A 13,004-nucleotide genomic window follows, 5' to 3' on the forward strand; every position below is an offset into this window, starting at 1 on the left:
GAGTAAATAAGAAACCCAGAGATAGATCATAGTATAATACGTTTATTTAAAAGGTAAACAGATAATGTAATAAAAGTCCCTCACATTCTGTAGGTGCCAATAGGGCACCCACACAATCAGCTTGACTGCTATGTACTCCTGTACTGCTGCTCATATTCCCAGAGATGGTATGCGTTCCAAAGGGTGAAAAACCAGATGTGGAGATTGCGGCTCAGCCTCTATTCATTTCAGGAGAGTCTTCAGGAAGTTCAACCGGCGCCATTTTGTTGGAGCCTTATATAACCTAAGATTAAAGCCGATTGGTGGGATCATAGTTTACTACCCAAAAAGAGGGAATATTCTAGAATATTGGCTATGACTCAGTAGGAGCTGTGTGTGTTGGTGCTTTATTCCCTTCATGGGACCAAAACTATTTAAATCAGACAAATTTTATATTCTTTTAAAACACTTGTGATGACACAATACAAATAAATTCTATTAGACCTTGTATATCGCTCTTGTTCATACTAACATGCCCCAAATCCTTGTTTTTATTTAATTATTGTTTAAACAACATTGACATCTTAGTACTTTGTAAAAATAGAAAATACATAAATGGGAGCAGTGGTGCAGGAGTACATAGCAGTGGAGCTGATTGTGTTGGTGACCAATTGGCACCTACAGAATGTGAGTGACTTTTATAACATTATCTGTTTACCTTTTAAAGAGGAACTTCAGTCATTTTCCATCTTTCCATCTATTAAATCTTCTGCCCTTGTTGTTTTAACTTTGGATAGTAAAACATTTTATTTCTGCCAGTAATTACCTCATACAGCCCACTTCCTGTTTTATGTCTGGTAAAAAGCCTAGGCGTATGACATCATGCACAGCTCTCTCTCTCACTCTCGTGAGAATTTGCCAGGAAGGGAGGGAGGATCAGTCAAAAGAGGGTCAATGAGCGCTGCAGAGCTGGAGATGTGTCTCTGTGTGTCTGTGTAAATCCAGGAAGTGAACAGTCAGCAGCTTCAGCTGCCCACAGTTAAAATGGTTGCAGCTAGACTCAGTGGAGGGAGATTTCTGCAGCATATTTGGCAAGTACAGAATCACAGTATATATAGAATGATATGCAAAGTGGTTGGAGGAAAGCTTCAGAATGGCAAAGATGTTTTTATTACAAATTATGTGGGCAGACTGCAGTTCCTCTTTAAATAAACGTATTACGCTATGATTTATCTCTGTGTTTCTTATTTATGAGTCATATGAGTGAATGAGAATTTATACTAGTGACATCATCAATCTGGGAGACATTGGAATCTTTACGGAGAAGATCTGATAATACAGTTGCAGGGTTTACCCCACAAGGCGTGTGGGCTGCTTTGTTAGCCGCATACATCTGGTAAGTGTACACTTAACCTGGACACGTGGATAAACACCTTTTCACATTTAAAGAAGAGACAGTTCTCACACTATTTATCACAAGAGCACAGTGACTGGGGACCGTTCATCATTTTATGTGTTTTGAATTATACAGTATACTGTACATTGATTTTTATGTTAAAACATTTTTTTAAGAATATTTTGGAACATTGTATCAAATAGGCACAAATAGGCACATATCAGCATTATAAAAAAAAAAAAAGACTGCACCAAATAGAAGAAACCTTAAACTTTCATCTACTCAAAAATATTTTCAAATTCACCACATTTTTGGACAAATACCAAAACTGTTAGAACATCATTCCAGACCCTTTTTTAAGTATCATTTTATAGAATTGTTGTATTTAATATTCTGAGGACTCCAGGATTAATTAGGGAACCCCACAATAATTCTGTTCTCACAAAAATTTTTTAATATTCTGCCTTTCAGGAAGTTCACTTTCAAACTTCCATCTCTTCCCATGGCCCAATGATTTTATTTTTGTAATGATATCATCCTACCTGGACACTGTCTCACACCTTCCAGAAGGATGGATATAGTAAAGCTTGGAGCCCCAGCAACACAAATTGTGGTGGTGTCCTCTTTATGGCCTGGATAGAAAACAAAATATTATTGATTGACATTATTAGTATAGTATAAGTTAAGTAGAGAATCGTTTCTATGTTTTAATATAGATGGTACATGTGGAAGACATTAACAAATTAGAATTTTTCAAATATGAACGCAAACATACATATGCAGGCTCTGCTTCCTGCTGTACAGCTGTACAATGCTGTGCATTTTTAATATTTTTTTCTTACTTAATAGCCATTTTATAGCCTATTTTTTTTAAATGCTAGTTGAACTAGATCATTGTTTTTAACCTATGGGGTCAATTCACTAATGTTTACCGAATGTGATAACGCAGTCACGAGACTCATTTGCATACATTATAGCATGCGGTAAATGAAATCCAATTCATAACAAAAAAAAATAATGATTATGCGGTATTTACCAAAAAGAAAAAATGTGCAGGTAAATATCGCTTTAAAAACTCTTCTTAAAGGGGTTGTAAAGGTTCAGTTTAAAATAAAAAACAAATAAACATGTCATACTTACCTCCGCTGTGCAGTTGGTTTTGCACAGAGTGTCCCCAATCCTCCTCTTCTGGGGTCCCTCAGCGGCGCTCCTGGCTCCTACTCTTCTCGAGTGCCCCATCGGAGAAGCGTTCTCGTTCATGGACACCCGTATCCTGCTTCTGTGTCTATTCACACAGAACCAGGACTCAGCCCCGTCCTCCTGCGCCTGCATTATTGGATTTGATTGACAGCAGCGGGAGCCAATGGCTGCGCTGCTATCAATCTATCCAATCAGGACACGAGACACTGGCCAGAGCTGGTGTGCTCGTTCCCGTTGTGGGAAAAACAGGGCTCAGGTAAGTATAACGGGGCTTGGGGTGGCTGCTGAGTGACAGAAGGTTTTTCACCTTAATGCATAGAATGCATTAAGGTGAAAAAACATGAGGGTTTACAACCCCTTTAAGTCCAATTCACAATCGAACTAGAGAGTAAAAAATCATGCAATATTTACCACCAGAGTTTTGCTGGCAGTATCACATGTGGTATTTGTCAAAAAAAACCCACGCTGTTTTTTGACAAATAATTGGTTGCCAAGGAGCGGGCCGGGAAGCCGGCCACCGTGTTCTTAAGAATGGATGACTCAACAGCTGTCAACTGACAGCTGAATTTATTTTTAAAAAGCAGACAATTAAAATTGATTAAAAAAAAATAGCGTGGGGTCCTCCCCCATGCATACCACGCCCTTCAGGGGAACCCCATGCCAAAATGTTTAAAAGAAGAGCAAAAACGGGCAAAGGGCCTGGTATGCATTGGGAGGGGGGGGTCCCCACACTGGGTTTTTTTCATTATTTTTAATTGTCTGCTTTTTTTTTTACATTCAGCTGATAAATCATCCATTGTTAAGGACGCGGTGGCCGGCTTCCCAGGCTGCTCAGTAGCAACCAGCTCAATGTGGTAAATTACTGCATTAAATAATTCGGTAATTAGTGCAAAATTGAATAACTATATAAACTAAATAACACATTTGCTATTTAACGCAACATTTTTAATGAATTGAACACTTGCACAATTGTTACCGTATTTTACTAGTTTATTAGCTGTTACTTAACTCTTAGTGAATTGACCCATATGTAACTATGGCAGTTCCAGCTGCAAAATGTATTCATTTTAACAGAACCAGTCTATTAAAACCTGAGGCTATATTTCCAATTTTATTTTGAAAAACTTACCAGACCTCCATTTTCAGCCTAATGGTATGCTTTCAAAGTTAACATCTGCGTGTAGATTTCTAGTAGTACAAGGTGATAGCTAGGTGAGATAATTATTACTTTTTTATTACTTTTTCTACAATTGAGCCCAGAGCTCAGATATTTGTTCGTCATGCTATTTTTGTTGTTAGTTAGGTCATTCTGTTTGACTAAACTTGTCCTGAAAATGATTTAACATACCTGTGCGTGGTTGCTTGGTCCTGTCTTCGGTCTCTGGCAATCCTGCATTAATAAGAATTCTCTGTAGCTCCTTATACCACTCAGTGACATTTGGTTGATGGTCCATTCCATTGCTGCTATTCTTCAGGTCTTGTGAATTGGCAGATGAGCCTTTTTCCCATGGTGGACCATCAGGAGCAACTCCTGGAGCCCACCCCTTATTTATGTCTCCATCTTTGGAGTACATGGGGTGATCCAGTATAAGTTGATCAAGTGACAGCTGAAATAATTAAAAAACACAACAGAACAAAAACAGTTTTATTTTACCAAGACGGTTTAACAATCTCAGAAGCCCAGTAACCAAAGCAAATAAAACATTCAACTGGTAAGCAACTTTTGGAAATCTAGTTTATGGTCAATAATGGAAGCACATGTTACTTGTGTAGCATCCTCTAGTGCTAGACGTGTAGATAGTTTTTGTGTGTTTAAAAATAGGTACATTTGTGCAGGCTTGGCTGGCAGCAGGGGCGTTGCTAGGTCTACAAAAGATCTGGGGCTAGAGCCCAGAGCAGCAAAGTAAAGAAAGTCATACACTTGGGCGGGCATACACATGTATATAATATACGCGTGTGTGTTTGTGTGTGTGTGTATATATATATATATATATATATATATATATATATATATATATATATAAAAAACATTATATAGTATCATTACATCAGGGTCCCCAAAGCCCCCCTCATTACATCTGGGTCCTCAGAGAGCCTCCCCCTTACTTCAGGGTCTGCAGAGAGCTTGCCACGTCACCTGCCACCAGATGTGGATTGTTACATACAGAAAGGTTAGGGTATATAGAAGACAGGCTAGTGTATACATAGAGACTAGTGTATACAGAGAGGCTGGGGTATACAGAGAGGCTGGTGTATACAGAGACGCTGGTGTATATACAGAGAGTCTGGTGTATATACAGAGATGCGGGGTATACGGAGAGTAGGTGTATACACAGAGAGGCTAGTGTATACAGAGACCTTGACCAGGTTTTTTGGGCTGGAGTACCCCTCCCCCTCCTCATTACCTCTTATTTAGTGGCCACCAGTGCATAGGATGTATCCCCTTCAGTTCTCCCACATAGAGGAGTTCAGCTCCCATGGTTGAGACAAAGGATCTTCCATTCTATTACTAGAGTAGGACCCACTAATTTGGGGTACTTTGTCGCAGTAAGTGGGCTTAGCACTATATGACCATATAGTGTGACCAAACCCCTGTATTTTTTGAATATGTTTAGGTGTTTTTAACTAGCCTTGCTGGAAATATCATTCTTGAATGTGTGTGCTGTAATATGTTTTGTACTGTTTGTAGGTCTTATAGCAGCACCATCTTGAATCTAAACGCATTGTAGGGTGTGCCCCCCAAATATGTTTTTGTATATTGTAATAGACCTTGACCAGGTTTTTTGGGCTGGAGCACCCCTCCCCCTCCTCATTACCTTTTATTTAGTGGCCACCAGTGTATAGGATGTATCCCCTTCAGTTCTCTCACATAGAGGAGTTCAGCTCCCATGGTTGAGACAAAGGATCTTTCATTCTATTACTAGAGTAGGACCCACTAATTCGGGGTACTTTGTCGCAGTAAGTGGGCTTAGCACTATATGACCATATAGTGTGACCAAACCCCTGTATTTTTTTAATATGTTCAGGTGTTTTTAACTAGCCCTGCAGGAAATGTAATTCTTGAATGTGTGCGCTGGAATATGTTTTGTACTGTGTGTAGGTCTTATAGCAGCACCATCTTGAATTTAAACGCATTGTAGGGTGTGCCCCCCCAAATATGTTTTTGTATACAGAGAGGCTGGTGTATATACAGAGAGGCAGGTGTATATACAGAGAGGCTGGTGTATATACAGAGAGGCTGGGTATACAGAGTGGCTGGTGTATACAGAGAGGCTGGTGTATATATAGAGAGAGGCTGGTGTATATACAGAGAGGCTGGTGTATAAACAGAGAGGTCAGTGTATATACAGAGAGGCTGGTGTATATACAGAGAGGCTAGTGTATACAGAGAGGCTGGTGCATATACAGAAAGGCTGGTGCATATACAGAGAGGCTAGTATATACAGAGAGACTGGTGTATATACAGAGAGACTGGTGTATATACAGACAGGCTGGTGTATACAGAGTGGCTGGTGCATATACAGAGAGGCTGGTGTATATAGTTTCCCCCCTCCCCCATGGTCAGCAGTCACCTGCTCAGGAGCTCATGTGAAAAAATTCCTCCCGACTCTATGCTATGGGCGGAGCAAGGGAGGAGACTCACACACACTGATCTCCTGGCCCTGGCTGGCAGTGAAGCACAGAGTGCAGACTGAGAGTGCCGTGGCTGTGTGGGACAGCGCTGTGTCAGGCAGCCCGCAACACTCTCACGGTAGGGCTATCCCTGGTCACGGGGGTATGGGCCCCAGATTCTGGGCTCCAGCCTCAATAGCCACCCCCTAGTGATGCCACTGGCAGGCAGCCAAGCTTGTCTGTGTTTTTCCTGGGTTAGGCAGAGATCCAGGGAGAGCTGGATGACTCACAGACAGCATCACTGAGACCTCCCCTCTTTTTTTAGAATGTACTGGAACCTTCAAAAAGGTGGGAGGGGAAATAAGGTGGAGCTGCCTGGAGTATTCTGAGGGCCCTGACCAATCTCCAACTTGGGTTGGCAGGGTGCAGGCCCCCCTCAAATATTCTGGGTCAGCCTAGCTGGGGAGGAGAGTTTGGGTGTTAGGCTGTTGTGACGTTTGAGGGAGCTCCCCAGTCTGGGGGGTGACCTTGCGCCTGACCTCGTGTACGGACGGGACCATGGAGGTGTCTTGGCCAGGAGGCAGTGGGAGCAAGGAGAGGACAGCCGGAGAACACAAACGGGCAAGTCTCCAGGAGGATCAGGAACAACCAAGAGGGCTGGTGAGAAATGGCATCTCAGTCTTAGTCTGTAGAGTTCAATATTGAGTGCCTTTGCAGCTATAACAGCTTCAGCTCTTCTTAAAAGGCTGCCCACAAGGTTTAGAATTCATTGCCTTGAATTCAGTAAGCGATTTTATTGCAGGCAAGTTTGTTCAACTTATGTGACTGTGATGTGCGTGCACCTTTATTAGACCCCTTGGCTGCCATCTTGTTGACATACAGACTCCCTGTATGTCTTTCAACACAGATTTAAGAAGTGAGTGCTCATTACTGATTAATTTGACAAACACAGGAACTTAAGCTTGTAGTATCATATAATAGAAAAAATACTAGAACTCTTTTGGAAAATGTATTATGATGTGTTTTCTTATTGCATCTAGATCCATATTAAAATCATTGCGGTTCTATGCTCTTCTCTGTGGGAAGTCCAGCTGTTGGGCTTTGGCCCCACCTGGTGGATACACGTTTGCACTCCTGGACATCTCATATTTACATTCGTTACAACACCTCCTTGCCTCTTCATCACTTGGAGGTAGGGATCCTGTTTTGGGAAACTATTTTTCAATAGGTAGACGTAGCCTTTATTGTCACACAGGTATAGTAAACAAATTATGTGGATATAACAATGTTTGTGTGATTATGTTTTGATTTATATTTGTTTATTTTGCCAGTAGTATCACCACGCATTTTCCTGAAGAAGCCTGAAGAGGAGAAACATGTTGAATAACATGTGTGATGAATGACATTATTTGACTGTACAGTATGCTTTTAATCTAAATTTTTTTTGTCACTTTGTAACAAATTTTTATATAAAATATTCCTCTGTGTATTTATGTGTCCATGCACCCGAAAAGTTCCATATTCCCCCCATTTGCCTCAAGACTCAGGAGTGTGTCTATGGAAATGTTTGACCATTCTTCTAGAAGTGCATTTGTGAGGTCAGGCCCTAATGTGGATGAGAAGGCCTGGCTCGTAGTCTCCACTCTAATTCATCTAAAAGGTGTTCTTAGGGGTTGAGGTGAGGCCTCTGTGCAGGCCAGTCAAGTTCCTCCACCCCAAACTCGCTCATTCATGTGTTTATGGACCTTGCTTTGTGTGCTAGTCCAAATGAATTGGTGGACGGGGGATTGTGGTGTGGTGTCATTTTTTTCAGGGGCTGGGCTTGGCCCTTTAGTTCCAGTGAAGGGAACTCTTAAGGGATCAGCATACCAAGATATTTTGGACAATTTCAGGCTCCCAAATTTGTGGAAACAGTTTGGGGATGGCCCCTTCCTGTTCCAACATGACTACGCACCAGTGCACAAACAAGGTCCATAAAGATGTGGATGAGCGAGTTTGGGGTGGAGGAACTTGACTGGCCTGCACAGAGTCCTGACCTCAACCTGATAGAACACCTTTGGGATGAATTAGAGCAGAGACTGCGAGCAGACCTTCTCGTCCACATCAATGCCTGATCTCACATATGCGCTCCTGGAAGAATGTTCAAACATTCCCATAGACACACTCCCAAACCTTGTGGACAGCCTTTCCAGAAGAGCTGAAGCTGTTATAGCTGCAAAGGGTGGGCCAACTCAATATTAAACCCAACGGGGACTAAGACTGGGATGCCATTACAATTCATGTGCATGTAAAGGCAGGCATCCCAATACTTTTAGTAATATAGTGTAGTTTTAATCTAACCCCACTCTACTCAAAGCTAGAATGTTTTTACTTGACTAGACTTTTAAGAACAAACTGATATACGAACTGCAACTCTGAGCTCTGTCTCTTCCCTTTAAATGTGAACCACCAACATGTTAGAGAGACTGCATGTATTGCGCTGATGAAACTGGGGAGTTAAAAAAACTCAGCACATATTTCAGTGATTTCTGGAGTGCTTAGGAATGACATTCGGGCAAATCTCAGTGCTTTTATACCCTGTTTATAGATTTAGCTCAGTTTGATTGGAAGCACTTTAGAAGAATAATGTCACAGAGCACTGACACCTGTTTTCACTGTATTTGGAAGAACAGGCACATTCAACATTGCCTTTCAATGACATAGGACATGCCCCTTTCTGAGAAGTATTTATGTCGAAGAAGATGACACAGTAACATTACCAGATAATCAGCTTAAGAGAGAGACGACAGATAGAGGAAAGCAAACACAAGCTGACAAGTGTGAGAAAGAGTCGGACAAAGTAAGACAGGCATAGGACGATTAGGCATTATACTCTACTTACCATTGCTGGTCTTGTCCTGAAAAACAAACACACATTACAGTTAATGTTACATTACATACAGAACCTTGTTATTGAAAATATATTTGAGATTCAATTCCAATAATGAAAATCGGACACTTAAAATTAATTATTTTTCACATTTTCATCAACTTATACAAATCAATAAACCTAGGTTGCCCTTATTAGATACTTGGTACTATTAACTGCAGACCATGCTGTTCGTTGATTGCATAATTAAAACCATAAATCGTAATTTGCCCCTAATGAGATCAGGTATTGGTCAACTTTGCAAAAAGTATAAATCATTTGCCTACTTCCATTATGATTCTACAGAAGACATCTCAAGTTTGAGTTTTTCCTTGTCAAAAGTATTTTATTAAGTAAAAAGATTATGCACAATTAACATAGAGTGAATATCATACATTAGATGTGAGGAAGCTCGTTTGCATTTATACAAAAGTAAAATCATTTATAGTAAAATAGAACAAGATAATTTATAATGAAAAAAAAGAGAGAAGAAAAAAAAATGTGGATACTATTTCCATTTAGAATTAAGAGATTTAAAAAATATATTGTAAATTCTACAAAAACAATTGCCTTGTTTTATTTCTAGACAACAAAAAAGATTATTATCTAGATAAAGATTGGAGATTCAAATTCATAAAAGAGGGTAGTACACAGAAAACAATGGAAAAGAAGAATAGTAGGAAAAAGGGATTGAAAGAAAAAGTAAAGAAGTCCGCGAGGCCAGGCCGAGAGCCACCGCTACAACTAGAGCTAAAATAGTTTAAAACTTATGTCTTATTGTTAGAGCTACCATGGCAGTAGCACATTATTGTTAAGGGTTGGCATGGTATATGTAATCCAAGGCTGCCATTCGCTTCAAATCTAGGGATCGTGTCCATTTCAATAGCTATCATCTTGGCATGGGTCATAAAATAATTCATCTTAGCTTTTGCTTCGTTTATAACTAATGTTGGTGATCTCCAAGCCTTTGCTAAAGTCTGTTTAGTTGCCGTGAAGAGTTGCACTAACAATTTAAATTGGGTATGCGTTATAAATTTAGGTTTCAAGTTAAGAAGGGCAGTTGCTGGATGCAAAAGGAATTGTTTTCCCAAGCAGTTTAGTTGCAATTTTAAATATTCCCTTCCAAAATGTTTGAGCTAATGGACATGACCACCAGATGTGAAAATATGTGCCCAAATTTTGTGAATTTTAATTGTGCCAAGGTCTATGCTATGCTTTTTTTTACTTTTGGATAGAGTCAGGAAAGATTAGGACCCATCCGATTTTTAGTGCTGTCTATGTTCCCTCTCAATTAATCTAGGCGACCATTATCACAGAGACAGGAAAGTGATTTGTCAAAGTTGTCAAAAAAATAAGAGACAAGGATAACTGTTCCACTGGTTACAGCTATTTCAGCAACATGAATCTGACAAACAAATTCCTCTTTTTTGTACAAATTGTTTCTTACTTCCTGTTACGCCTCGAGGAAAGAAGTCTTCCCAACACAGGCAGCAAAAAATGACCGGGATTTTAACCATGGATAAAATACTGCAGCTACGGTTTCTTATATTATCATCACTAAAACTGTGTCCTTTATAATCAGGTAAGTACGACCCACTGTAAGTATTATGCTACTACATGTAACAAACAGTTCCGATTTTTTATGCATCACACAAATTGTAGTTCTATGATAAAATTGTGTAAATTATTTGTAAGTTCAAACATAGGTAGGAAATAGATTATGCAATTTTCTTTCTTTCCACCAAGGGTGGAAAGTAAGACAACTGCATGATTCCCCCATCAACACTAACTGCTAGCTAATCTTTAACATTTCTATTACATGCAATATTAGAACTACAAGGGCCACAGTCTGGTTCATAGGTGGGTTTGAAAGTGCAGTAGCCTCTACCAACTGTTTTCAAATTATCTTATGTCCTGTCAGGTCTGGAGTTCTATTATAATTTATTTGATAAAGGTTTTAAAGTTCATTTCCACATTATTACGTTTTTGTTTTAGAAGTCAGTAGCCCTGCACCAAGAAAAAATAGAAAAAAAATGATTGTGCTTTAACTGTAGCAGAAATTTTGCAGAAGAAAGAGAAACACTCAACAGACTTTAGAATCACAGCAATTTTTCGAACAATAGGCAATATGACCTAGAGCTGCCTAAATGAACTCCACTTTCATAACATGTATAGCTGCTACACCACCTACTCTTTTGTTTGCAGGAGATATGATTTAATAAAATTGGTGAAAAAAAATCCAATTTCTGGCAGTCAGGCTCTGCAATAGCATATTTCCGATGCAAGAGAAGATCTCCTTTAGAGCGCAAAGAATTTCCACATAAAATAATCCAGACAAGGTGGTGGAGCAGCACCTCGTAAAAAACACAGTTCCATTGGTTCCAAAAAAACATATCCAGGTAGGGGCTATACTGTATCTGGGAGCACACGTGCTGGTTAAAAAGAGAGAGAGTGAAAGAAAAAAAATGTGCTCACCTTTTACATACGATGTACAGTGCCATATAATATATAACAGCTACATGCACTTGTTCCCATCAGATGCAAGTAGTGAGGATTCACAGTTGAGATGGAGGCAACTGATATCCACTGGAAACTCATGGTTATGTAAAAATTCCAGATCCTGTGAAGCCTATATATGGAGTGTTGTAAAGCTTCTAACAGGGGGTCATTTGGAAGCTTATAACACTCCATAAATAGGCCTCGTAGGATCTGGAACTTTCATATAACCAGGAGTTGCTTATACTTAATAAGGAAAAAAGCTGGATCATATAGTACATCGGTTTTAAAGCAGTTAAACAAGGTAGCTTTCTTTGCAACATAACTTTTGAAAAAGTCTAGGGACCAAATAAGTGCACACATTGAAAAAAAGGTCAGAGTATGTTCTTGTTTAACATATATTTTATTTTGTTTAGTAAAAATGTTGTTTTAACGTTATCCAGAAGACTTTGGCGATGATATCTAATTTAATACATATATATTACGTATATATTACTGTTGTAACTTTTTCCTTCAACATGATTAGAATTGAATTATAATATTGTAAATTTTATAGTCCAGCTATAAGACAGTATAGTATGCAAACAAAGTTTAGGTTTCTTGTTCTTCTGCTATGAGCACAATGCTGTAAACTAGCTGGCTGTTGAACCAGCAAGGCTAAAGCTAGCCACATACTGATTGAAATTAGACCTGTTTGACAATGATCAGTGTGTGGCAATCCCTGCTTAACAGCTGTTGTTCATTTGATCCAATGAAGAAAAAAACACCCTAGAAGCACTGAGACTTTGGTGTGAGTTCATAAAATGTAGTGAATGGACAAAAACCTTTGGAGAGCTCACTGGCTCACAACAATCAGGGCTATATACGAGTACATACACGTGCATACATAAATACACACAGAGGTTGATTTACTAAAATTGGAGAGTGCAAAATCTGATGCAGCTGTGCACTGTAGCCAATCAGCTTCTAACTTCAGCTTATTAAATGAATGGTTGACAAAAAAAACTGGAAGCTGATTGGTTTCTATGCAGAGGTGCACCAGATTTTGCACCCTCCAGTTTTAGTAAATCAACCCCATACATGTGCACATGCACACATATTTGTTGTATTTGTTGTAGCCCTGATGAAGGGGGAGTTGTTTACTGACCTCTGAAATGCGTTAGCTGTTTTTTAGTGTAAACCAATAAATGGATTTAGTCTTTCTTATCCTGGTCTGGTGCTCTTTCCATTGATGCGTGTTTTTTTCTGGATGTTTATTTGCTCGATTTTGGTCTGCAGCCATTGATCAGTGTATTCTGACAGCTGCTGGTCCAGCTGTGAGAATACAATTCTCGGTGGGGGAAGATTCCGCCATCTACCTTGTTTGTGTAGATGGAGGAACCTGCTAGTTTTTTTTTCGGTCCCCTGGCTGAA

General features: G+C 39.6%; 1 protein-coding gene across 1 annotated transcript in view; it reads right to left on the reverse strand.

Annotated features, from left to right (window-relative positions):
- CARNS1 (carnosine synthase 1) overlaps window positions 1-13,004 on the reverse strand; it is a 40,871-nt gene that overhangs the window by 11,869 nt on the left and 15,998 nt on the right. The window contains exons 2-4 of the mRNA XM_073597286.1: window positions 9,069-9,084; window positions 3,924-4,182; window positions 1,918-2,007 (exon numbers count right to left, since the gene is read on the reverse strand). Of these exons, the coding sequence (XP_073453387.1) occupies window positions 1,918-2,007; window positions 3,924-4,182; window positions 9,069-9,071 (352 nt within the window). The 5' untranslated portion in view covers window positions 9,072-9,084. The remainder of the gene's footprint in view (window positions 1-1,917; window positions 2,008-3,923; window positions 4,183-9,068; window positions 9,085-13,004) is intronic.

The sequence above is a fragment of the Aquarana catesbeiana genome, linkage group LG08 (genome assembly GCF_042186555.1).
Source record: "Aquarana catesbeiana isolate 2022-GZ linkage group LG08, ASM4218655v1, whole genome shotgun sequence".
In the NCBI taxonomy this organism is placed as follows: domain Eukaryota; kingdom Metazoa; phylum Chordata; class Amphibia; order Anura; family Ranidae; genus Aquarana; species Aquarana catesbeiana.